The sequence below is a fragment of the Coturnix japonica genome, chromosome 2, assembly GCF_001577835.2.
Source record: "Coturnix japonica isolate 7356 chromosome 2, Coturnix japonica 2.1, whole genome shotgun sequence".
Taxonomy (NCBI): domain Eukaryota; kingdom Metazoa; phylum Chordata; class Aves; order Galliformes; family Phasianidae; genus Coturnix; species Coturnix japonica.
Genome location: NC_029517.1, coordinates 1752315 through 1779220, shown reverse-complemented (window position 1 = coordinate 1779220; position 26906 = coordinate 1752315). Strand labels below are relative to the sequence as shown.

The following is a 26906-nucleotide window of genomic DNA, read 5'->3' as shown; positions in this document are numbered from 1 at the left end:
TCACAAGGATGTAGGACGGCCCTTGTACAAACCCCTGTGTAATGCAGCAGCCTCTTACACCTTCTGACTCTGTTTCTATCCTCCCCAGTTTCATGTTCCTCCTTCAGTCAGGGTTAGTTTACACTTAAGGACAAGCATCGATATATCTAAGTGCTGATAAATCCCAGAGGCCCTGCAGATTTTGGCAGGAACGGAATGATTCCGCTGACATTCCAGATGGAAAACGGTATCCTTTATTTGTCACTGCTAAGATTTATGCTTTGAAAACAATACTGAACCCATCGAGAAGCAGGAACTCTCCTGGTGACGGGGCTCCTTAGGCCTGCACTATAAATAACACAAACGTGGACCACAGCTCACAAAGGGACAACAATCACAGGCACCCAGCTGAGGCTTTGGAGGCAACCCAACAAGCTGCAGCTCCTTGGCCCAAGCCCATATTAAACAGTGCTTCAGGCTGTGCTCCATCACAGCTTCTTCCTGCAGGGTTCCATCAAACGGCTGCTACAGGTCACTCCAGACTCAACCCACGATGTTCCTTCAACATCACCAAGCTGTTTTAAGAATGTTGTCCCATTTTACAGTTCCTTCTAATTTTGGTGTCCAAAGAGCCCCCAGCCCCCATTCTGTCTCATAATATTTCATGGCTTTTTGTTTTCTGGTGGAGTAATGCCTCGATCCACAGACATCCAAGGATTTGGTCATCTGATCTACCTGCATTGCACATCTCAGTTTCCATGTCTTATCACACACTTTGGTCAGCATGAAGAGCTCTGTTTTTTTCAGTCTCATCTCTTCAGGTTGGATATCAGGAAGGTGGTGGGGTCACCATCCCTGGAGGTGTTCCAGAAGTGGGAGAGGTTCAGGCAAAATCTCTAAGACTTAAGTGTTTCAGCTCCTCCAGTCCCAGGATCTATGCTTTATCAGTCCAACATGGGAATCTCCCACCCAAAGATAGCCAAGCTTGTTCCAAGTCAAGGCTTTGGTCCATAGAGTGGAAGACATCCCTGTGACAAGTTGTGAGTGGCAACAGATGCTGCTTTGAGCCTCTGGATTCTTCAGGAAGGCACACACTAATGACCTTGTGTTTCCTTTCAGTATGACCATCTGGACTCAGACTGGCTGGGGATGCCCCCCTTGCCCTCCCCACGCTGCCTCTTTGGCCTGGGAGAGGCAGAAAACTCCATTTTTGTGGTTGGAGGGAAAGAGCTGAAAGAGGGAGAGAAGACCTTGGATTCAGTGCTGTGCTACGACCGCCTGTAAGTGTCTGGGTGCAGGTGTGGGGCAGGAGGTGCTCAGCAGGGGAATATGGGGCAGCTGCCATGCAAAGCAAATCCAGCTCCCCAACAACCAATGGAGCATAGTAACAGGGCTCGAGCTCTGCACCCAGACCCTGAGACTCAGGCTGTGCTGTGGGGCTCTGAGCTGCTCTCTCCAGCAGCATCACTTGTAACTGAAGCTCCCAAGGTGGAAATCGAAATGGGGATATTAAATTACAAAGGAGTGATCTCAGCAGATGCTCACGTGTGGCCTGTTTTCCTTCTGCTGCTGCCCCGTTGGTTTGAGGTCTCACAGGCCAGTGCCTTTGGGCAGTAAAGTGTGTTTTGAAAGTCTTCAGATGTGGCACTGAATGGCCCACCCTGATGGATATCCAATTATTTTTGCACAATGGGCTCTGAACCAGGTTATGTCATAAGCTGTATTTAGAGGCACTGTCCTGGTCTGCTCGTGGGAGGCAGAAATATCCAAAGGCTGCTCCTCTCTGCCCTAAAGAGGCACAGTGGTAGGTGTTAACAAGCCTCTGCTCCATTTATTTTTAGATGCATCTGCTTCAAAGACTGTTTTAGAGGCAGTGATACGGAACCAATTTCATTTCCCCAGAACACGGGGTATTATCTGGGCAGCAGTGTGAGTCCTCCTGCCACATGCACAGGGATGGTTTGAGTATGGGTTGGAAACTGGAAGAGATATGACCAGCACCACTCCTAGTTCTGGTTGTCCCTTCCAACTCAAACAGTCCTATGATTCTGAATGAATCTGTGCTACATGGACATTAAAACACATCCTAAGAAACTCCAGCCTGATTTAGGCCTACATACCTGCCCACTGAGCAGAGGTGTCTGGCCTTGCTTTGGGTCTAGGCACTACATATACAACCCAAATTTTAGCTGGCCCCATTTTTGGCCACCCAACACAAACCAGAAGGAAGTAAATATAAAGCATGAGGTGTGCTGAAGTCCCATTTGAGGACAAAGCAGGAGGTTCTGCCATGGAAAAGCTGTGAGTATCCTCTAAGTCTCACTGGATTTTATTTTTTACATAATGCAGAAAAACATTATTTTTTCCTTTTGTTTTGTTTTTAAGGTGACAAAACTGACTTGTTGAGCATTAACCCATTGGAAACTTTGTGTTTTTAAGATACCGTGTTTTCTGTTTGTCAGGATCTGCACTCACCTCCAGTCCTGCAAAACACCACGTACTCTGGGCCTCACGCAGCAAGATACAAATCCTTTTTCTTCCCATCTTTCCCTTATCCAGGTCCTTCAAGTGGGGTGAAGCTGATTCCCTTCCCTATGCAGTCTATGGTCATGCAGTGGTATCACACAAGGACCTCGTCTATGTCATCGGAGGCAAAGGAAGTGACAAGTAGGTCAAAAATCAAGAGAAACCTAGAAGTCATCACCCAGAATAGAGTGAGCAAAACTTGTCATAACTCAGTAAAGAAGGTCTGGAAGGAATATAGCATGCATTCACTTACCTCACACTGCCTTCCACTGCGCTGGGCAACTTTTGGGAGGGTATTTTGCAGTGTTAGGCTGAATCAGCAGCGTCTGAAGGCTGCATACATGGTCCTGGGAGGCAGTTAGTTCCATGGACTCTTTATGCAGGTGTGCACACACAGCACTGGGCTTTTAAGGTTCCTTTTCCAAAGCAGTCACATTGGGAGCAGATGTGTTGTACACAGAAATGGTATCTCTGGGCATGGGCAAGCTTGAGTGCCTACCCAAGAAAAAGCATTAAAGCCAACACAGAGGTGACCAAAATCCCTTCTATAGAGCCATGTTCTTTCTAACAAGCATCTCCAAACTCCTGCAGTGCAAAACTGTCATTGTCAGTCCCTGGGCTGACAATTTATGTTCCCCTTCTCTCTCCTCTCTCCCTAGGAAGTGCCTGAAGAAAATGTGTGTCTACAACCCAAATAAGTTTGAGTGGAAGGAGCTGGCTCCCATGAAAACTGCTCGATCCTTGTTTGGAGCCACTGTGCATAAAGACAAAATCTATGTGGCAGCTGGTGTGACTGACTCTGGTTTGACCAACTCAGTGGAAGTGTATGACATTGCCGCCAACAAGTATGTACTGAGCACCTTTGGGACACAGTTACACCAGCACCAGCTGTAGGGGTACATTAAGAGCTTCTAACTATTCTTGCAGCTCCACACATCAGTTCCTCCCAATCTATATTCCTTGGGCAACTGGGTATCAATGAGGTTTCGCTGAGTAGGGCACTATGTAGCACGCTGCATCTGTCATTAATACCATTTTACTGTGGATCATTCCAGGCTCAGATTCAAAGTGAGTCATCAACGAGTTGAGCAACTTGAGTGCTCTGTGGGGCTGTTGTTTCATCTTATCATCTTCACCCAATGCAAGAGACATGTTCGCTGACTTTGGGCTTCGGGCTCCTGTCCAGCCATGGGACCTGCTGGTCCATGCTAGGTGTACATCACAGCTCATTGACTCACAGAGGATGAAACTGAGCTACAATGATGGAAGCAGATACCTATCCCTAGCACCAGGCAACGAATGATCCCATCCCAAGCAAAGCTACATGAGTTAGCCTGCCGTGAATTGATTCAGCCGCTGATTCCCATGTTGAAACCCAAGGGTGGGCAGGGTGCCCTAACATGTCCCTCTCTCTGCATGGCAGGTGGGACACCTTCCCTGAGTTCCCACAGGAGCGCAGCTCGGTCAGCCTGGTGAGCCTGTCTGGGGTGCTCTACCTGCTTGGAGGGTTTGCCACGGTGGAGACGGAGTCTGGGGAGCTGGTGCCAACAGAGCTGAACGACGTCTGGAGGTGATGACTTTCCCTGGGGCTCTCCATGGGAGATGGGGGATGTTACTCACCAAGGAAACAGATAGTCTTGGTCTTTATCCCTTCAGTCTGAGGGAGATGCTGCTACCCCATCACAAGGCTGCAGGCTCAGCAAGAGGTCTCTGGTTGAGATGTGTGCTTTGTACTGTGCTGGAGGGCACGTTAGGTGATTTGGTGATTTCTCCCAGCCTCCAATAGAGAAATAGCAGGAAAAATCTTCTTTCTCCTGAATTGCTATTTTGTTTGGAGCTGGTTCCACATCTCCCCTTTGTCTTGAAGCAGTGTTTCTGCAATGAACGCTCTCCTTGAGAAAAGCCAGAGCTTGGGCTGGAAACCAGATTGTCCTACATGAGAGCAGAGACAGAAAGCACTTTCTAACAGCTGCTCACACAGGATTAGCTCCCATCCCCCAGGTCTGTGGATGTAGAGCACCCTCAGCAGGCATTTCCTGGCCTTCACCACAGATCTTCCATCTTGGTGATACCAACCCATACCCCAGGGTTCCAGCAGCTGCGTTGTAGCCAGGTGTTGTGGAGGTGGGGGGTTTATAAGGTGCGGAGAGGGGATGCTTTCCTCACCATAGCTGTCTGTCTGTCTCTCCCCAGATACGATGAAGAGCAGAAGAAGTGGGAAGGGGTCCTCCGTGAGATCCAATACGCCTCTGGTGCCACTTTCCTTCCCGTGCGCCTCAATGTTTTGCGGCTGACGAAGATGTAGCACCATTTCCTTTCTTCAGTGGGCAGGGAGGGACAGGGAGCAGTAGGAGATGCTGTTTCTCTATATACTGTGTAGGACATTGTGTCTGTGATTGGTACCATTTCACTGAGACAAATGGGAGAGGGGGAAAATTAACTTGAAGCCTTAAATTTGCTGGGGCTCACACGGTAACTAAAAAAGGACTTTAGAGCATGTGAGGAGCTGGGGAAGACTAACAGACATGGAGCAATACGCTAATCCAGTCTCAGCTGGCAGAACAAAGAGATTCTACTCTTGTTCCACTTCTTTCTCTTAGTTTTTTCCAGTCTTCTCCAGCCATCAGTGGAGGTAGAAGAGGGTTCTGAAGGCATTAAGCTGATGTTTCTCCAGACAAAAGGGTCTCTGATATGTTTCTTCACCTAAGGTAGCTGCAGGTGTGGTGCTACAAATCACTTCAGAGGGAAAAGGGAGGTGGTGCAGGTCAGATCTGGGGGACTCTGAGAGTTCCCACGTGGTGAAGGTCATTGGGATGAGACAGTTAAAAGAAAACAGGCATGTTGGCAGTGGGGGCAAAAATTCCTTCAACACTGCAATGAACAGGAAAAAAAATAGTTATTCACCTCCATCCTGACTTTGCACTGAAGGGATGCAAGGAGGTGAGGGCTGCAAGAGGGGCTATGGGTGTGACGCTCATCTCCATCCCCTAGAGCTCCTCGTGGTCTATCACAGATTACAATGTCCTCATGTATCAAGGGACAAGTGCTTTTCTTCAGGGAAAGGTTTTTTATTTATGCTTTCATTTTTATTGTCACAAACTTTTTTTTCTTTTTTTTTTTAAAGCACTGTTTTAATTTGCAGAATTCTTGGAGATCTCAGCAGCGTTTGGCTCAAAGAGAGCTTCCTGCTGAGTCAAAACGCACTGTGTTCTGTTTTGTTTTTGTTTTTTTTTTAAGTGATCATGATGATTTTTTGTTAGAAACACGACTGTGCCAGCAGCAGGACAGAGATGTGTAGTTAGACCAGAAATCTAACGATGATGTCCATGCTGTATGACCAGCAATTCACTTCAGAATAAATCTTGAAAATATTTATCCCCAAATTTCCTTTCTCTGAATGTTGATGGAGCTGTAAATGGATGCCCACAGCAACCGCATGCAAGGGCTGAGCAAAAGCTGTGATGAATGCATGGAGAAATCCAGCCCCATGGGGAGCCCCAGCTTCTACAGTTCTGATTTTTCCCCATTTCAGAGCAGAACCTTTAGTGTTCATGTCCTAAAAGCTTTTCTCAGTAGACATGAGGACTAGAAACTTGTCTAGGAAGAGAAATACCAGCTGGATGCCTCCATCATCACACGGTGCAACAAACAGGGTTGATGGTAATGAAGAAGAACAAATACAGATCTTGTAAATAAATGCCCTCAAAGCAGCACGAACACTGATATCAGAAGTCTGGCTGATTTGACTAGATTAAAATGCTGTCTTGAGAAGCTAAAATGAGTTTGGAAGTAAAGACAATTTTCCATGAGTAAAGGAGCCAGAGACTCGTTCTGCCTTCATTGTAAGGAGATTTTCTAAGAAGAGTTATGGGATAATCTCCTTAGAAGATGATTATGTCAGAAGAGCAATGAAACATTTTCACAAGAAAAATAAATCCGAAGTGACTGGCTGGCATCTGATAGCATTAAAAAGGAGGGGGAAAAGGAAACCAACTAAAATGTTCAAAATAACCAAACATGAAAAAAAACCTGTGGCCAAATAAATGAATAAAAAAATGGTCACCCTCCATCCAGTTCTGGAGAAATTCCCATGGAAGAGTCCCAAAGTAATACAGTGACTTGTTGCAGAAGTGGAAAGTGGTCCTGAGAGAGGGTTCTTCCCCATGGAGGTTCAGCTGCTCCTGGGGGAAATGTGGGCCCTTTGAAGCCAGTGGTGTGGCCCTTTGCAGTCAATGGGAGCACTGTTGTGTCTCAGTAATTAGTGGTCCCTCGATAATGGCTTGAGAAGCAGTGATTAAGCCCAGCCAGCATCCTGGTCTGCATCCTCAGCTGCTCACCTTGCACTGTCTGTTGGGAGTTTGGTTAATAGGAGCTGAGCACTCCCATGTTGTTCACATCCATTAAATGCTTTAGGAGGTAACACCCTTAGAACAGAGCAAGAGAAGATAAAATGGCAATTTGAAATCTCCCATCATGTCAGCAAAAAAGGGCCAACACCAGCCAGAGCTCTTCCAAGGAAGGCAGCGCAGTTGCACATGGCCAAGCAAAATTCTGGCTAAGAGACCATCCAACATCTCTTGTTGAGAGGCTGTTACAGCCCAAAGACAATCCTCAGTAAGAAATGCCAGCAGGATTACCCAGGGAGGCACCACTCCTTGCTGTTCCTCAGCATCTTCCTTGCTGAGTTGCACACAACTCCAACAGGACACATCCCCTGTGGATATCTTCTCCAGCAATGCTAGTTGAAAGGTTACATCCCAAGGGTCAGAAGAATCAGCTCTTCTTCCATTAACTTCCCAGTATTGGTCCTCAGCTCCATGTCAAATCAATAAAGATGCTGCGTGCTTTTGGATGGGCTCTTTGGTTTCTCAGTTCCCTTCAGAGGTGCCTGGAGAGCCTTGTCCCATAGTTCACTCAAATGTAATGCCTGCAGTAGGACCCTGGAGCTCAGTCATTACCTCTCTCCAGCACCTCAGGGTCGTAAGCATCCAGCCCTTTCCTCTCCCCACTCATCACTCTTCCCTGACAAGGTATTTTCTTATTGGTCCCACAACAGCCTGTCTGTCTCATGAAGACACACAACTCCTACCAAACCCAACACAAAGTCCACACATGTGATGCAAGAGCAGCCGTGAGAGCATGCCATAGAAACAAAGAAAGGGGTAGAGCTCTACGTTTTCTTTTATAAAAGACAAATTGTTTATTGATTCAGTCCTTCCACTTGCAACCTCTTTGGTAACAGTCGTAACACTTCTAGACCGGGAGAACGCAGTGGAAAGGCCCAGTTCTGTCCTCTCACCACTTTCAGGAAGCCCTGAACGTGCCTTGGTGAGAGGCCAAAAGCAGGTTTCAAAGCTTGGCCAGGGACCTGGCCTCTATGGACCCCCCAGAACAGCCCACCATGGCTCGTCGTGCTCGTGGGCAGCCCAGAGAGCAGCTCCAGCACCTAAGGGCAGATGACAGCTTAGGATGGCGATGCATGCTGGGGTCATGGTGCCAAGGCTGGCTATGAGCTGTGCTTGGAAGGAAGCATTGACGCACCTCTTGGGACTTCCCAGACATCAGCCAATGGGGCCAACAAGAAGGCAAGACTTGCCCCTGGTGGCCTCACAATGATGGGCTGAACCATCAGTGTTGGCCTCCCCCTCATCACACCATCCCAAAGAGAGTAACTGCTGTACTTGGCGTTAGAGATAAACGTATACTGATTACACATGGTCATAAAAAAAAAGTAATAATAATAATAATAATAATAATACATTTCCTAGAACATTACTTAAGACGCTTCTGAAATGCATCCAAGCTCCCCCTCCCCTCCCTGTCTTCCCTTATCTATACAGAATAAAGTGCTTCGTTTAGTTTGTTCACACTAGTAGAGCCACCGATACACTCTTAAGTTGGCATGTTCGGGCAACTGATACCGAATGTCATAAAATAATACAGAGCCGAACACCAGGCATGAGAAACGAGTTCTGAGGCAAGTGCTTGGGGTTTCACTCGTTTCCTTCAAGTTCCATGCGACTGAGGTTGTTCTTATTTCTGTTTTTGTTTTTTTGCTTTTTTCCTGTTCTTTGAAGAAGTTCTTTCTTTCTAAGTTCAACCCAACTCCATTGTGGTTGTGTCTCCTCAGGCAGGGATGCTTGTGGGGAAGCTCTCACTGTCCGTGTGAACCAAGGGCATCTGTCCATCTGTCCTTCCCTCTTGACTTCAGGCAAACCAAGAGTTGAATCAGTGGAGTTGTCTAGCAGCGGATGCTTGTCTCTATTGCACTGTCACAGCCGTTCCCACCATCTGTCAGTCCATCACCTTCCCATCGCGCTTGGGTTATGGCTGTGGTCCGAAGGGCCAGCCACGCCTCATGGACTTTATGAGGCTAACTGGCCTGTGCTACCAGGCTCCTGGGATACATAAAACAAAAACTACCCTCCCTGCCCAGCTCCCTCCCTCCCCAGAGTTCAACCAAAGGGAAAATCAAAACCAAACTCCGACAGGTCTGGGGTGCGGGCAGAGCTGTCAGCTTGAACATCGCCTTGGGGTGTATTCATGAGCTGCATAATGGGAATCAAGCTCCTCTCCACCCTTGCAGTCTGTCGAAGAAGGGATGCGAGAGATTAAGGTGCAAGAGTTAAAAATAAAAAAAAAAAAAAAATATAAAAACCTTGAACACAACAGGCCCAAGTCTCCCATCTCATCCCCCATCTAACCTAAAGGGTGCCAACACGGTCCAACCAGGATGAATGTAGGACAAGACTTGGTGAGAGCAACTCATTTGAGCTCTTAGAACATTAACGAAAACCAGATATGACAAGACGCATCAGGGGTGAACATGGGTGTAGACAAAAGGGCTCGGAGGCCATGCTGGACTCCTAGGAGCTGCCCAGCCCTTGAAGCGGGGAGGGAACAGCAGGGATCTGGTTCTCCAAAGTGCTGTGTGCATGGTCACATCTCAGTGTCTCCAAGTGGCTCTCCGGGCAGTCTCTTGAAGGGGACTGGAGGTGGTCGAGCTCAGCTGTGAGGCTTTCCATGGATGTGGTGATGCCTAGCTGCTGTAGGGTGAGGGATAGCAAGTGCTCTGCACCTGCTCATCTCACCTGGCCCAAACTTGGCTTTGTTAGTTCCAACAAAGAGCTCATGTCAACATCCAACTGGGTCAGGTCCTCGCCAGGAGAGGATGAGGACAGGGATGGGGAAAGTCACCCCCAGGTGAGCGGATAAAGGAGAGCGGGTGTGTTGGTGGGGGGATTTACTTGGGGAGAAGTCCACCAGGAAGGAAGGCCAATGGGGTTCATCACAGGAGACCAAGCTGGAAAGGTGAAGTCTCCTTGTGGTGCAGGCTCCCATCCCATCTCAAGGCCAAGTGCAAGGGGGAAGAAACATGAGGGAGCCCAAGGAGATAAGGTCTGGGATGCAGTGGTGGAGGAGACAGCACAGATTGCTCTACCAAGGCCCTCCAATACCGCCAAGGGTGTTACTGACAGCTCCTCCAAAGCAGCCACCTCCCAGGCTGGGTCATGGTCCCTTCAAAAAGCCAATGTCCCCAAGAACTGAGCACTCATGTCCCTCACAGGTGTGTGCTTGAGAAAGCTTTGCACCATGTCAGGGTACAGAAGGACGGAGAGTGGCCAGGATTTTTGTACCCATCTAAGAAGGTTAAATACATCGAGGCAGCTCTGCCATTGCACCCTCCCCATGCTCAAAGGCAGAGGGGAATGAGGGTGAAGCCCTGGTACTGATCCTGGTACACTGGACCCCAGTCTGTACAATGACAAGCAAATTGTAGCTACAAAGCGCTAACAACCCCTGAGAGCAGCAAGCTCTCCAGGGATGTCAGGCATGGGGTCACCACTCAGACACCCAGCAGCAGACACCGGTCACCTAAGCTGTTAGCTCAAACATAATTCTTTCAGATCAGCCATCATTCCTCAGACCTGTCTTAATGCACATCCCTGTCCAGCAACGCCCCCGAGCATTATAATGAGCTCTCCTGGTCCTATACAGACACCTTCCCGTGCCCAGCTCAGGAGATGGGCACAAGTGCTTTGCTCATTTGGACCAGGAGATGAAGCACCAAGACTTCCTGCAGGGCCAGGTGTGGCTCACCTTCCCCAGCACCCTGATACTTCCCACACAGGTGCAAACAAGAAAGGGCTCCTGCAGCCCACCCAATGTCCTCTCTCTGTCTCCTGACCCACAAAAAAATCTCTTCAATGCCCCCTCTACAACCTGACCGACATCCACATACATCTGCAGAGCTGCCCTGGGCAGCAAGGAATCCCCTGCACCTGGGCTGGCACCTCTCTGCTCATGATGGAGGCTCTGCAGCTCCTGCAGTGCTCCCCAAACCAACCCACAACAGACACTGTACCAGGAATGGACCACAGAGTCATGGTCAGAGCAACACGTGAGATCCCAAGGCAAAGTGCAGAAGTAAGAGACCCAGACTGGACCCTAGCATTCAAAAAGAAAACAACAGCAAAGCCTTCGTAGGTTCAGCTCCTCCCTTACTCAAAACTACAGTTCTCTGCTGGCTTAAATAAGTAAAATCAAAGGCCAGCTTCACTTCAACATCATTCAGATTGCTGGGAGAGGAACACACAAACACAGTGCGGCTAAAGATGTATTAACCCACACCATGGGGCACCACCAAGCCAACCACAGCCCTCTCTGGCACAGCCTGGGCACATCAGTCCCTTCTGGTCCCTATAAGGGACTGCCGACCCTATGGGGAGGTGAAGCTTGGTAGAGCAAAGTGGACTTTCCTGACATGGCAAGGAAAAGGCCTTGCCTCCACTTCAATGCTTGGGATGAGACACAGCAGCTCCCAGCCAACACATGGAGCTCACCCACAGGTCGGGTTTGTTCAGATTGTTAAGGCACTATTCTGGGCTGATTCTGCTGAGGACCGGTTGCATGCCATTCCTCCACCCTGGTGCCATCCCACTGGTCCCAAGGCCATCCCAGCTCTCCCAAAACCACTCTGCAAACACCAGAAATCCAACTCTCAATGGGATGAGAAGGGCACCCCAAAGACAGAAGGGCAGCTGGGCTGCCCATGCCCCCAAAACACAGCACCGGTGTTGTGCTTTTGTCTATTGGAGAGAAAAACCTGCGCTGGGGGAGGAAGACAAGGAGAGGGCTGCTAGCAAGGCCAGATGATGGCTTTCAATGGGGACACAGGCTTTGCTGCATGCCACTGGGAAGCTAACACACCTCAGCTCTTGGGGAAAGAGCTTGATTGAAAGACCAGCTTTACAGTACAGGGATTCAAGCACCACTAGCTAGATTTGTTCTTATAAATACTGAAGTGCTGGCACCCCAGATGGCACAGCATGGTGTCCCTCTGAGCCAAACCAAGCTCTTGATGTAGAGATGAATGCAAAGCGTGGTGACAGGGCAACCAGGAAGGGTTGGGATGAGCAACTCAGCTCAGGATGGAGCCGATGGAGCCTGCATCACCTTGCTGGGTCAAATCATTGTTGCTCAGTGGGAAAAATGCCTTGGGAGAGGCTTTTCTTCCCTGTTTTCCCTCTGACGGGGAGTGCTGGTGGAGGGCTGCCAGGGGGCTCCATGGCCAAGATGAAATGGAGAGTGATGTCTTTTACCTGCACCCTTATGGGACAGTCCCTCCCACCTCTACATCTACATTCACCAGGGACTTCTTCCTGCTCCCACTCTTTACAGAGAAAGGCTTTGTGGGCAAAAAAAAATTAAAAAACAACAAAAAACCAAAACAACCCCAAAACGAGGAGGAATGGGGTAAAGAGCAAGCAAAGCCACATCTCCCCAGGTGTTTCCAAGGGGCAGAGCAGTCTGTGCAGGGGGAGGGCACCTAGTTGTTATTTGAATTTATCCTCCCTGCAGGAAACAGGGGAGGTGGGGGTGGTAGGTGAGGAGGAGGAGGGAGGGTCTGTGGCAGGGGAGGAAGCAGTGGCAGTGGGGAGACGCCGGGGGGCAGCGGGGCCGGGCTGGCAGCAGGCTGAGGGACGGCTGTGTCCGAAGCCAAGGGGTTGCTGACACGGAAGCATTTCTCCTTGTGTGCTTTCAGCATGTTGGAGAAGCGAAATCGCTGGCCACAGACATCACAGGGGTAGGGCTTCTCCCCCGTGTGGGTCCGGCGGTGCCGCTTCATGTTGGGGCGGCTGGTGAAGCTCTTCCCGCAGATCTCACAGATGTAGGGCTTCTCACCTGGGTTTTCAGTGGGGAAAAGGTGAGAAGCAGCACTGGATCCTTCCCTCATCCCCATAGAATCTCTGCACCATTAAGGCTAGAAAAGACCTCTAAGATCATCAAGTCCAACCCCAACCCATTCCCACCATGCCCACTAACCATGTCCCTCAGTGCCACGTCTCCACACTTCTTGACAACAATCCCAACCCCACCTCATCCCAGCAAGACAGGAGCTCTCACCTGTGTGTGTCTTCATGTGCTCATCAAAGTACTGTTTCATGTTGAAGTCCTTGCCACACCACTGGCACATGAACTGTTTGTGCCCGATGTGGATGCTCATGTGGGAACGCAGCTGATACTTGTATTGGAAGCGCTCGTTGCAGTTCTGCAGTGGGGTGGATGAGTGGCTGATAAGAGCAGGAAACACCCCAAAATCCCACCCCACCACTACCTCATATAGGAAAAAGGACAAAATTGATGTTTCCCTGAAAGAATGCCAATAAGTGAATTTTGGGGTTGCTGAGAGAAGCTGCGGATGTCACATTCCTGGAGGTGCAAAAGACCAGGTTGCATGGGGCCCTGGGCTGCTTGAGTTGGCAGGGGACACAAACCCATAGAAGGAGGTTGGAACTGGATGATCATTAAAGTCCCTTCCAGGCCAAGCCAGTCTATGACTGTACGAAAGCCTCAGTCTCACCCTATGGTTGGTGAGGCCTTCAGGAAGGAACGCAAAGCATGGGAAAGGGGGGAAACACCCAAACAGCACAAAGCGCTGTGAACTGGAGGACAATGCCCCAGTTCAGCACTTTCCCCCATTTATGAGGAATTATGAGGGGCATCAGGGATGTCGGGAGGAGAAGAGACCTCACCTCACACTTGAAAGGCTTCTCCCCAGAGTGCTGCAGCGAATGGACCTTGAGGGACATGCTGCGCTTGAAGGACTTCCCGCAGGTCTCGCAGGTGAAGGGCATGTCCTTGGTGTGAGCTAAGGGCAGAGGTGAGCAGTGTCACGTACCATCTCCATGCATTGGCCTCTGGTGGTCCCACAACTGACACCCAACCTTGGCCAACCCAAAGACATCATCCCAAGAAGACACCCCATAGCACCATGCCATCAATGAGCGTGTACCACTGAGATTCCCTCCCATACACAACCCAGTGCAAGATGCTGTCTGCCAAAAAAACCCCACCATTTTTGCTCTTTTTTAGTGCCTGTGAGCACAGAGATGCGGCCGCTGCTGCCATCTGTGATTTGCTTTTCAAAGCGTGGTGCCTGCACAGGCTCATCCTCTTTTTACAAGGGAAGGATGGTTACACTTCAAACCTTCCTTTGATCACTTCTGATGTCTTTTTTTTCTTTTCTGGTTAAATAAAATAAATGAGGTTTCCCGATGCCACACCTGCTCTGCAGCACAGAACTGCTCCAAAAGCAGCAATACAGAGCAGACGTATGCTCAGCATTCACCACCCAGCTCGGCAAGATAAAAAAGCTAAATTTCTATGCTTTTGCTTTGCTATTCAAAAGCTCACCGTGAGCCAACCCAGCCCTAAATTCCCAGCATAGCAGCAATAGAAAAAAATGCCTTTCATCTCCCAAACCCCACATCAGCACCCCTAATGAGATCCCCCTTAACAAGACCCAGCGCCTCCCGCACTCACCAACCATATGTTTCCGCACATGGGCCATGGTGTAGAACTTCTTTTCACAAATCTCACATGAGAATTTCTTTTCTGCGTATCCATGGACAATCTTGATGTGCTCATGGAGCGACCAGAGCTTCTTGAAGCCCTTCCCACAGGTCACACACTGCAATGAGAGAGGGGCTGGGCAGGGAGGCAGGGGAACGTACCGAGGCATTGCCGGTATTTGGGTTTTGCTTTTGCTGTTGAAAGACAACATCATCACAAAACCTGAAGCTGACAGAACGACAAGCGGTGTTGCCACAGACCTTGTGGCTTCAAAAGCTCCAAAACTCAATTTTCTACCCATTGGCTGGGCTGATGACTTTCCAAGGAAGGACACAACCCCTCCAGTAATGGATATATGAGGCTTGCAAAACGTACAGCTCATGCACCGGGGTCTTATTCCCAGCTGAGGATTTCATGCTTGCACACAATAAAGACATTACATCCAAAAAAAACCCCAACCCCACTGTATTAGCATTAGAAGGTTGCAAGGGATACAGGGAAAAGGAGAGGCCTAAGCCAGGGCAGCACGACTTCTGACTTCAGCAGGTATCCTAGCACTAAATGAGTTCTCTGAAAATAGGTCTTCATCCCCAAAATCCTACTTGTACCCATGGATTTTGAAAACACCCATGATCTCCCACAGTCTATTAGTATCCATTAATTGAGAAAACAGCCAGTAATGGAACAAAACAGACCCCAAACCAGCTCATCTGCACAGCAGAATGACAGGATGTGATGATGTTAATCACAAGCAAAGCCTCCTCCTAGGAATCACAGTAAAGGTTTGCTCCTCCACCAATATCATTGCTCATCAGAAAGCTTTTCACCCCTGCCATGGGCTGTGGTTGGCTTTTTACCATACTCTCACAGCTTCTGCACAGGCTTTAAACCCTTTCTGAGTCCCAGCGGAGAGAGATGAACCCAGTCATTGGTGCGTGAGGTCAGCTTGGAGCTTGGGGAAACAAAAAGCATTGCACAGCCTTGCTCTGCTGGAGCAGCCTTCATCTCCCCATGTACTCTTGGCCAAGTCCTCTTGTCCAACTGGGCTCAGAACATCTCTTCTCCTTGCAGGTACATTGTGAGTAATAACTGATGCCTAGGAAGCATCAGGCAACAGCACAGCCGAGCAGCACCAGCAAGCCCATGTGGGGCTTCACAGGGGGTGCAGACAGCATGGCCTCAACCTCCTCTACCCATCCAGGGCACGAGATGCTCATGGATGGGTTTCATCCAGATTTTGCACTGAATGAGGCTGCAGTACCACAGAAAATATACTACTATGTCATGTTGTCACAGTGTCTCTCTATCTTTGTATTTTTAGGTGCCCAGAAGGCAAAATGAGGGTCACAGAGGCACTCCCAGCACTCCATTTCTTAATCCTGGCAGGCCTGAATTTCAGCACGAGCAGTCCTCTGAGTTTTAATGGCTCTAAGTAAATATTTCTATAGATCAGAGCAGTTTTATCTCTTCTTTAAGAGACGTTTTGAGACCGACTTCCACATCCTCCACTGAAAATGAAAAAGGCTGCAGGGGAATATTAAAATTAAAGGAGGAGAAAGGAGATGTAAGAAAGTCCTCAGCTGGGACCACGCAGCCCTGAGGGCAGAGCCCTGTGCCCTCAGGCAAAGGACAAGGCAAGTCATCAAATACATTCTGGCAAGCGAAGAGGAAAATCACACTGGAGCAGGTTAAGAGAGATTTTGAGAACAATGCAATAAAGCAAAGGGTGAATCCTCATTGAGGCAGCAGGGCAGGAAATCTGCGATGGGGTCATGGGTGTCAATGGGAAACGTTCCCAGGGAGCAAAGCTGCGGTGTGGGAGTGAGAGCCCTCAGGGTGAGATCTGGGGGCAAATCAGCACAGATTTAAGAAGACAGCAATAGGGTAAGAGGAACGGTCCTTCCATGGATGTGCTTAAAAACTGTCCAGATAGAAACAAAAAAAAATCCCTTTTCCAACCAGGAATAATTCCACGGTATATTGATAAAGTTATTCAAGACTGTTGGGCTAAATAGAGTGAATCTGGCTGCTACAAAATGCCTGAGTAAGTGAGAGGTAATGAGCCAGGCCTTCTGCAGAGGGAGGTCACCGCAGGGGCAGCTGTGGGTCAACCCATCCCAAAATGAACCAGAAAAGGGATTAAAAATGGAGGAGGGAAAAAAGCAAAGAGGTGGCAGCACTTGCTGACAGCCCCATTTCATCCACCAGGAAAGCATCAGAAAGGCATGAAGAAACACCCCGGGAAAGTCTCCTTTCAATTGCTTTATAATGGGCTCTGAACCAGCCAGCAGCGTGCAAGAGGCGTCAGGCATAGATTCACCAGTCCTGGTTCAGTGAATGCAAAATCATAACAAAAAAAGCAGACATCAGAACTGTGAGTTCTTCAGAAGGACCCTCCAAAGGGCTCTGTCACCTATTTTATTTGAGATACAAGCACTGTAGGGCTGCAGTGACACCCCGGTTGTGCTCCTTTCGCCAAGGAGGGGTGCAAAATCCCTTAAAATCCCATCATTTGGTGGAAGGATCACTTGGTGTGAAGCTCTCCAGAAGACACTGTTCATTTATTAACAGCAGCAGCACTGTGCAGAACTGTTCAGTGGGGATTAGAAGTCTGCGGGAATGTGCAGTTTTGCTGCTCAGCAGGGATGCCTGTCTATCACCCCAAAATTGCACTGATCTAACGGAGGCGACTGGCACACGCAGACGAGGATCCCCGTTAGTGGTAGGCAAAGGACATTCAGCCCCTAAGCCATGCACGGATGTCAAGTGAGTTTGGAAATTTGCTAAATAGGTGAGCTAAAGAGCACAAAAGGCAGATTAAAACCACTTACTTATGTCAGCAATTCTTCAAATCAAGCTAAATTGGTTTAAGCCTGGGTGGAACCGGCTGGAGTGTGTCTCCATTAGAGGTTTGCAGTGTTTTATCCAGATTAACTGAACGAATGCAAAGAAAAACTACTCCCCCCAAAGTACTCTGCATTTCTACCTGGCTGGCCAAGGGGAAGACATGTCTGTCAGCACTAATCCCCTGGTCCCTTGCCACCATGGGAACCCTCTAAGCTCGAAGAGAAGTCACAAGAGAAGCAAGGCTCCCTCCAGTCCACCATGCCCATCCACAACATCAAAAGTATTACTGGCACACCATGCTATGGTGTAACTGGATGGGATGTTCTCCCCATTGGGATGTCTTGTCATGGTTGGACATCCTTCTCCTTGGTGGGATGAACCACCTCAGAAGGATGTCTCATCATAGTAGGATCTCCCTCCCCAGCAGGCTGTTCAATCATGGTAAGACTTCCCTCCCCTTGATGGTATCCCCGTCCCCAGCAGGACACACCATCATGGTGGGAAGTCCCTTCCCTTGTGGGGATGTCGCTGGGCTGGCAGGCTCACCTGGATGTTCTTCTCGCAGTCAGTCTGATGGTGCAGCAGCAGCTCACTCTCAAGCAGGAAGCGTTTGCCGCACTTGTCGCAGATCTGCATGCGCCTGTGAGTGACGTTCATGTGCTTCTCCAGGTACCAGCGTGTGTTAAACACCCTGGGGCACTTCTTGCATGGGTAGTGCTGCTTCTCCTCCAGTTTCACCTTCTGACCCAGCCCATCTTGCTCTTTCTTCCTCTTCCTCCCTCGTTGCCCTTCCTCTTCTTCCTCTTCCTCCTCTTCGGTCTTGGCCATCTCCTGGGACCGGGTGGCCATGGCAGATTTGGTGGCTTTGGTTGTTCGGCTTCCTCTGCGGGTCTGCCCACTCTTTTCCCTTTTCATCTCTGATGTGTCTTCATCGTCATCCTCCTCCTCCTCTTCTTCTGTTGTCTCCTCCAGGTCTTCCTCCTCACTGTGCTCCTCTTCTTCATCCTCACCCACCTCCGCATCCTCCTCTTCTTCCTCCTCCTCCTCCCCTTCCTCATTCTCCTCCTCCCCATCCTCCTCTGTGTCACGTCCATCTCCATCAGGCCGCCCCATCACAGCTGCCTCGCTGGCGGCCGCCTTCCCCTCCATGCCCTTGGAGACATTGAGAGTCTGGTTGTTGAGGTTCACCTCCACGATGATCTGTTCCCGGTTGTAGGAGCTCTGACCGTCCAGGTCCTCTTCGGATTCCTCACCCTCCATCTTGCAGACAGCACCCGGGCCACCATCCTTCTCCTCCTTGTAGTACTGCTTGGCCTGTCCTGGCGGCAGCGATCCACCACCTGCCCCATCCTCCACCCGCACCGAGTAGGGGTCAGTGCCCTCTCGGGCGTAGATCTTGGGGTGAGGGGTGTCCACCTCCTGCTTGATCTCACAGTAATATGGTGGAGGGCCAGCACAGCCCTCGGCGGGCAGGGCCATGTCAGCAGCCAGGCTGAGCGAGCGCGTGTCCAGCAGGTCCTGGCAGGAGGATGCAATGTTATTCATCTGCAGCACGGCGGCCGCGTTCAGCACATCCTGCACATTGCAGGAGTTGACCAGGAGCTTGGAGGTGTAGATGAAGTTGAGGATCTGCTGGAGGCCCTGCGAGGTCAGGGCCTCCAGGGAGAGCTCCACACGTTGCAGCTGTTTGTTTTGGGTGAAGAGAGAGTGGAAGAACTGGCTGTAGGCTGCCAGGACCCCCTTGTGCGCCGGGAAGATGCTCTTGTGCTGCACCAGCACGATGTCCACGTCGCACAGGTCCGGCTGAAAGAGGCGCTGCTCGTTCAGTCTGTCCATCAAACACGTGAAGTGGAGGGCTACATCCTCCACCAGGGAGTACTCAGCTGAAGGGTAGTCAGTTGTCTTTTCGACTATCAGCTGTGGACGAGAAGGCAATAAAACTGCTCAGAAAGGCTCCTTCCCCAGGAAAAAGACCCGCCCAGCCATCTCAACCATCCCTGTCTGCCTGTCCCCAGTCAGAGATGACAACCAAGAGGCTCCATCTCTAGACTAAGCTTGGGAACACCAACCAAGAAGTTTCATCTTGGGGACAGCAGCCAAGAGACTCTACCACCAGACCCAGCTTGGAAATGTCAACCAAAATCCTCCACCATGACTATGCTTGGGGACACCAACCAACGAGCTTCACTACTATGCTCAGCTTGGAGATGCCAACCAAAAGGACTCCATCTAGGAGGAGAAAATTCACTGTGAGAACAGGCTGAAGAGCCACAAGCACTTGTCAGCAGCCCCTCAGTGCAGGTGGGAAGCACCATGGCCACCCCACAACCTGGTGGAGGCCAAAGCCTCAGCACTCACGGACAGAAGATGTCATGCAGGACAGAGGGACTTTAATACATCCTCAGCCTCCTGAATCAGATAGGGTGGGTGAGATGGTGGGGATATTCATCAGTTCTAGGCAATGGATAAGATGTCTTCTACACAGCAAGGAAGAAATTAGTATTTTATACTTCCCCATTCCTACAACATAATTACATAGAATCCCACAACACTTGGGTTATGCTCACAGAAAGCAGCCCCTGGGCTGTATCTCCAATTCCTCTTCCTCCCGTGAGGCCAAGGAACCACAGGTGAATCCAGGGGCACTTCCCATCACCCTACACCATGCTGAGCAAACTCACAGTTGAGCACATGCCCCCTAAAAGCAATTACCAAATTACTCCACGTGCACTGACTCACTTTGGCAGGATTCACCAGGATGATTTATGCCTTTTTTTCCCCTCCCCTTAAGCTCTCATCTTATCGTTGCCTGGGGAATGGCAGCACCCAGAACAATCCAAGTCTGGAAATGCTGTGAGAACTGGGGCTGCTGCCCAGTGATTTAACTCCACCTGCACGTGCTTTTGCAGGGCACAGACCCCAGGACCCTCACCCACTGTTGCAAAGAGACCCAGACTTCCCTTTCCCTTATTTTCCATGCTGAGCACCCAAGACAAGTGGCATGGATGGATATGGCCCTATGAATGCTCCTTGTCCTGCTATGGGCTGAGAGGGGCTGGGGCGCAGTACAGTGATGGAGGGGCAGTGCTTCATCCTGCACCCACTGCACCAGAAGACTTTCCCAGCTGATACTTCTTCTGGGGCAAACAACAGTTCTTGATCAACTGAGTGATTCCAGCACGACACATTCTGTCTTTTTTTTTTTTTCCTTTAAGCCAAAGGCAAAAACAAACCAGAAAAAAAAATGCTCAAATAACAAAAAAGGGTGTTTTCTTCTTTGTTTTCTCACCAAACAAACAAAACCCCTCCTCCACCCTGCTAAAATCTTTCATTTTCCTCTGAATTTCTGCTCTGCAACCACCCAGCTCAGCAGCTCAGCAGCCCTGGCATGGGGCAGTCCCAGCAAACACTTCTGTCCTTGAGGAAAGGAGGAAAATGCAGCTCTGCTCCCAGCTCTGCAGCAGGGCAAGGAGATGGGGAAGGTATACAATATGGATATTTTTGTTATAAAATGCTGCATTCTCACTGGTGCATCTGTACATCCATCTACCAACCAGCGAAACACCCATCCATCCACCAACCAAACATCCAGCCACCCACCCACTCATCCCCCCATCCTTTATCCATCCATCCCCACATCCATCCGTCCATCCCCACATCCATCTGTCCATCCCCGCATCCATCTGTCCATCCATCCATCCGTCCATCCCCACATCCATCTGTCCATCCATCCCCACATCCATCCGTCCATCCCCACATCCATCTGTCCATCCCCACATCTATCTGTCCATCCCCACATCCATCTGTCCATCCCCGCATCCATCTGTCCATCCATCCATCTGTCCATCCCCGCATCCATCTGTCTATCCATCCATCTGTCCACCCATCCCTCCATCCATCCAACCATGCCCTTATCCCTCCATTCACTCATCCCTCCATCCATGCCCCCATACCCCCTTCCACCCATCATCCCTCCATCCACCTGTCTACCCACCCGTCCATCCATCCGTCCCCTCTGCTTTCTAACCCTTGTGACTGCCCAGGACACGTCGACGGAAGGAACTTGGATGGCTCAGCTCCTCCAAGAGAATTGAAAAAATGATGATATAATGAAAATCGCTGCGAACGTTGAAGAAACAGCAAGATTTCAACCGAGCAGTCTGCTGCTTGCCAGGGACTCTCCTGCCTTGATCTCACTCCAAAAATAGCCCTACATTTGGGTTTTTCCTCCAGCATTCCCAGCACTGGGGTGCACCCTCACTTTGCTCCCGATTCAAGATGCTGTCAGTCCACAAGGTGTGCAGGTGGAAAAATGGGTGCAATATTGGGGAAATGGGGTCCTCTGGACAGCATCGCCTCCGCTGCAGCCCAGTCTGAAAAACGAACGTTGGCTTTTTGCTCTAGATTGAGGCTTTTTTGGCAAAAAGGGGCTGACCCCTCACCCAGCGCCGGGTCCTGCCAGGCAGCTCTAATCAGTCCCAGCAGCGGCGAGGACAATGCGTGTCTTGGCTGCGTCCCGCCAGTGACTTCAGCCCGGACTTGTCAGCAGGAGAGTTTGCTTTTTATTGCTATCAGATGCTTTCGTGCTCTTGCCCGGAACTGGTGTCCCAGCCAAGCCCTGAGTCGCATCGAAGAGGCACCCACGGGGGTCACATCCCTGCCTCACCCCCAAACATCCCTCTGGGGCAGCATCGGCACAGAGGAAGGATCCCACAACCCCTTCTCATGTGCCAATCCTGAATATATATACATATTTTAATTAAAAAAAAAAAAAAAAGTTGTATTTTTGCTCTTTTCCACCATCACGGCTTTGGCTCGCTGGCAGCTCACATTGCTTTGGTTTAGTTTTGCAAGAGGCTCAGCCTGGTGGGAACAAGTCGCATATTGTGTCCCCATCTCCATCTCCACCCTTATCCTCACTCCCAACCCCACCTCCATCTCCAACCTCAACCCCAGCCCCACCTCCAAGCTCAATCTCAACCCCAATCCCATCTCTAACCCCACTCCTGACCCCATCTCCACCCCTGTCTCCATCTCCAATCTCCAGCCCTGCCCCCAGCTCCATTCTCCATCCCCATCTCCAGCTTCCAGCCCCATCTCCATCCCTGTTCCTATCTCCAACCTCCAGTCCCACCCTCATCTCCAATCCCTGTCCCCACCTCCAACTCCAACCCCAACCCTGTCCCCATCTCCAATCTCCATCACTGACCTCAACCCCATTGCCATCCCCAAACCCAACCCCATCCCTGCCTCCAACCTCCCTCTCACCCCCTGTCATGGTTTTGTGCTCATCCCCATCCCAAGCTGGGGGTCCCACTGGGTGCCCCCATTCCATTGGACACTCACACCATCTCCTTTCCCCAAACTCTCCCAACCAACCAAAGCCATCACCAAACCTCAGTCATCCCCAGCACTGAGCAGAGCCCTGTTGGGATTATTCGAAAGCGGTGTGGCCATGCACTCCCCACCCCGCTGGGCCAGCCGGCGCCTGCAGCCAGCCCTTCCCGCGCCGACGCTTCCCTCCGGCTCTATTTTAAGAGCATTTCCAACCAGTGCTGCCAAAACCCCATCCCGAAGCAGCCCATGGGGAGGATGCTGGGGGCAAGCGGGGCTCGTTGTGCTCACACTTTTTTTATTACTCCTATTTTTTTCATGTATAAGCCCCTGTTTCCTTCCTTTCCCTTCAAGGAAACCTCACTGCTGCCCCCCGGCCGGAGTGAAGCAGCAGGATGTGGGCAGAGATAAGGGAAGCACGGGTGATGCTTGCTGGACCGCAGGGAGCCACAACTGAGCCAGGGAAGCAGCAGTGCTATGTAAACACCCCCTGCCTTGAACGGATCTCTCCTTTGGGAATTCCCTTCCAATTCTTCACTCCCCCAAAATCCCCCAAACTCAATTACTCTGTGCAATCATCCCTGCAGGCATTCAAGGCCAGGCTGGATGTGGCTCTGGGCAGCCTGGGCTGGTGGTTGGCGACCCTGCACACAGCAGGGGGTTGGAACTGGATGAGCATCACGGGCCTTTTCAATCCAGGCCGTTCTATCAATCTACTTTTTGGTAGCATTTTGCAACTGCTGAAGCACTGAAAGTTGACCTTCAATATTAAATTGCATTAAGGAAAAGCACTCTGATAAGTAGCTCAGGATGCTGCCTGTATCTTGCTCATCAAAAATAATTAAAACTTGCCCTATCTGCCATTTGGACAACGCTGTGTTTTGGGGAGAAAGCACTGTGCTGAATCCCCATTTGATGCCACACAAGAAAGGAATGGCATTAAAGCCTATTGTTGTAGAATTCGCGTGACGCAGAACAGCATCACTGAGATGATGCTACCCGGGATGTCAGCGCTGTGGGGTTCCATCCCCATAGTCTGCCCTCTGGTTCCTATTCCTATCATTTGCCCTGTGCCCTTGGATGAGATTTGCATCCTCCTTTCTCTGGCTTTGAAAGCAGATAACGCTAAAAACAATGCAAACCTCATGGGAATGAAGCCACCCCATGACCTGCAGCACTGCTGAGCAGCTTAAAGAAAAAACACAAGAAACGCCACCAAAAACTCAGGAAACATCCCCAAAAGCCGTAAAACCACCCAAACTCCATAGCTGTCACCAAAAAAACATCACCAGGAACCCAAGAAACCACTGGATTTTGGATCATGGCCATGCACAGAAGCCCTGTGTTGGAGGAAGGCTCTTCCCACTGTGCCCTTCCCTGTCTCCTCCCTTCACCAGCACTCTGGTACCCACCACAGGGCATTGAGCACCTGAAAAAGACCCATAAACTGCCTCAAAAGCCAACCAAGTTTGGGATTCTGAAGGCAGCCAAAGACTTTCCAGGCTCATTTTCCCTTCTTTGGTTTACATGTTTTCCTAGAAGCCAGCACCCACATTGCCAGGGAGCGATCTGGGAAGCCAGCAGCAGGACCGGCCCTGAAGAAGGGATCGGGGACGGCTCATTCCCCATCCCTGGGCCCCGCGTAGAGGCTGGTTGAGGGGCCTCCGAACAGGGGAACCGGAGCTGCTGCTTAAGGGCTGGTTGTGTTTGGGTTTCTTTATTCTTATACTTACTTTTGTAAAAGCTCTTTTTTCTGCTTTTCCTTTTGGGTGTAGAGCTGCAAAGCCACAGCAATGTCCCAGCTCTGGGTATGGCAGCACCCACACCTCCCCCCCACAGCGCACACCAGAGATGCTCTTTTGGGGCACAAGGCTTGCAAATAGGATGCACCCCTCAGGGTAATGCTCTGTGCCACCAAGCATGTGGCCCATGGGAGACCCCAAGGGGGGAGAGATGGGCACTGGGGATGCACACACGTAAAGCTGCTGCCTCTGCCTCCCCCCTCTGTCCAAGAGAAACAAGAGGAAGGAGGATGAAGGGAGGAAACAAGGACAAACCCCAGTGCTCACCTCCTTGGCTGGGCTGCAGGCCAAGTGGCTGTGCCAGGTGCTGGATCCAGCCACTGTCCGGCCTGGTGCAAGATGCTGGCACGAGGGGATCAGGGACACAGCACACGTGGCCCCATATCACCATACTATGGGGACGTGGGGATGGGGACTGCATGAGCATCCCTACCATGGGACCCTGCTGACATGCCTGGGCCTATGTATAAACCTCCATAAATCCCACTCAAATGGATGCTCCCACGTGTGATGGATGTGGGCAGGGGGATGGCAAAGTCACCCTTCCCAATGTCACCAAAGCTTCTCATCCCTTGCAGGTGACCCCCTCCCACCCCCAGAGCCAGCCCAACCTTGTGGGCACCACTGCTCCACTGCCACCTCCATCCTGGCCCCATACCCAAACTCATTCTAGGCTGCACCACCACAAGACCACAAGTGTCCCTGACAAGAGACAGCAGGGATGGCCCTAATGCTCCAGTGAGGCTGTAAGTCACATCAGTGAAGAGGGGACATGGGGACAAGACCCCAAACATTCACAAGTGGCCTTGACAAGAGACAGCGGGGCTGACCCTACAGCCCCAATGGCTGATCCATCGCACTGTGCTGTCACTGGGAGGAAAAGGGGGAGATACATTATCCTATAGGGTGGGAACAAGGCCCCAACAGCCCCCAGATGGCCTCAATGAGACAGACTGGGGATGGCCCTACAGCCCCAACGGGGTGACCCAACACCAGGTCACACCACCTGACGAGGGCCATGGGGACAAGAACCCAAGTGGCCTCAATGAGAGGCAGCAGGGATGGCAGTGCACACAGTGGGGTGGCCCATCACCATGTGCTGCATTAGAAATAAAGGGGGAAGATGCACCAGGCAATGGGTCAGTGAGCCATGCCCTGGGCTCATCCTTAGTGGGGATAAGTGGGATGCAAACAGCGCAGCAGCAGAGGGATGCTCTGCTTCACAGATGGCTGCAAACCTAATGGTACACCAATCTCAGAAGCTGAATGGGAACCAAACACCCATCCCAGCTGTGGGTACCAACACCAGGGCACCGCAGCAGCATCCCAACCACATCCTCATGGTGGGGCCTGCACCCCCATTGCTATGCCCATTCCAGGTGACCCCGGGGCTGCTCTCACAGCCACAGCCACACACTTTCAGTGATGGGGCTGATGAAGCATCCTAAGGGATATTTCTCCCCCTGCTTCAGGTTCAAGGTTGTTTGGTGCTGATCAAATCCTTCCCCCCCCCCCAAAAAAAAAAATAATTTATATATAAAAGACATAACTGTGGGCTAAAATAGGTCACCCGTGCAATGTGCCTCCTCGGCATGTTCTTATCTTCTAGCAGCATGCACAGAGATGTTGGTTCTGCAATGGGTGCTTCCCTTCCCCCCCCCCCCCCCCCAATCTCCCACCTTGGGTGTGCTGTTTAGTGTGCGTGTGCTTGTGTGGGTTTGTTTGGGGTTGCTCGTTCGAGTGGTCTGTGTGTATGATGGTTGAGTTGTGTTGTTGGGGGTTGTGTGTGACAGGGAGGAATTAAGCAAAATGAAGGAGTCATCCGGGAAACAAGAAGGGCTGCACAATGCCAGGGGATCTCCGGCCTGGGTGAGCAGCGGGCACCCAAACTTTCCCTATCCCCCATGCTCATAATGCCCCCATCCCCCCTTCCAGCACTGAGCGCAGTCCCCTATAGGACAGAGGACAAGGAAGCCGGGGGGTGGGGGGGAGGGCACCCAGGAAGGGCACCCCTGTACAGAACGGGGCCTGTGCATCACGCTGGGGGATGGGGGGAAAGAGGGATGGGGGGGGGGCACAAGGAAATGATGATAATAATAACGATTATTGCAAACGTGTGCAAATCAGGGCCTCGTGCACCGTCCTCCCCGCTCCAAACCCCAACCCCAATCCCAACCCCAACCCCAATCCCCTCCCGCACGGATTCCGGGGTAAGTTTCGGGATGGCCTCTGCAAAGTCAGCAAAACCCCAAAGGAAAGGAACAGAAATAATGAAGGAGCAAAGGGAAGGGGGAGGATTTAAAGGGGGTGGGGGGGTTTAAAGAAGGGGGGTTTGAGGCTGTACCATTTTGATGCCCAGATCTCCGCGCGGGGTCCCGCTGCTCCTCCGCTGCCCGGGGGTTTGTGCTCTCCATGTAAAACGGCCGCGCTGCCGGCTGGGCTGGATGCTGCTGCCCGGCACGGAGGGCTGCTCTCCTCTTTCTTTTTTCTCGTTCGATTTGTTGCTTTATTTTCCTTTTTCTTTTCGCTTTTTTTTTTTAATCTTTTTTTTTTCTGTTTTTT

The 26906-nt window shown here is 50.7% G+C and overlaps 2 protein-coding genes across 2 annotated transcripts in view; one reads left to right on the top strand and one right to left on the bottom strand.

Annotated features, from left to right (window-relative positions):
* KLHL40 (kelch like family member 40) overlaps nt 1–9156 on the top strand; it is a 14952-nt gene extending 5796 nt beyond the window's left edge. Inside the window, exons 2-6 of the mRNA XM_015853017.2 lie at nt 1099–1259; nt 2539–2646; nt 3165–3350; nt 3929–4075; nt 4699–9156. Of these exons, the coding sequence (XP_015708503.1) occupies nt 1099–1259; nt 2539–2646; nt 3165–3350; nt 3929–4075; nt 4699–4810 (714 nt within the window). The 3' untranslated portion in view covers nt 4811–9156. The remainder of the gene's footprint in view (nt 1–1098; nt 1260–2538; nt 2647–3164; nt 3351–3928; nt 4076–4698) is intronic.
* On the bottom strand, nt 7681–26885 carry ZBTB47 (zinc finger and BTB domain containing 47). Its single transcript, XM_015853019.2, has 7 exons — nt 26689–26885; nt 21203–21287; nt 17755–19125; nt 14332–14479; nt 13542–13657; nt 12913–13057; nt 7681–12690 (listed from the first exon to the last, which is right to left on the bottom strand). Exons 2-7 carry the CDS (start codon nt 21212–21214, stop codon nt 12335–12337), a joined length of 2148 nt encoding a protein of 715 aa, XP_015708505.1. The 5' UTR covers nt 21215–21287; nt 26689–26885; the 3' UTR covers nt 7681–12334.
* Between the last annotated feature and the right edge of the window lie 21 nt (nt 26886–26906).

Excerpts from the sequence above, each read along its gene's own strand:
- ZBTB47 (XM_015853019.2), bottom strand. Across the intron at positions 14,480-17,754 it reads ACTGCGAGAAGAACATCCAG|TGTGTGACCTGTGGGAAGGG; the intron begins GTGAGCCTGCCA and ends CTCTCATTGCAG. Across the intron at positions 13,658-14,331 it reads TGTGCGGAAACATATGGTTG|CTCACACCAAGGACATGCCC; the intron begins GTGAGTGCGGGA and ends CTCTGCCCTTAG.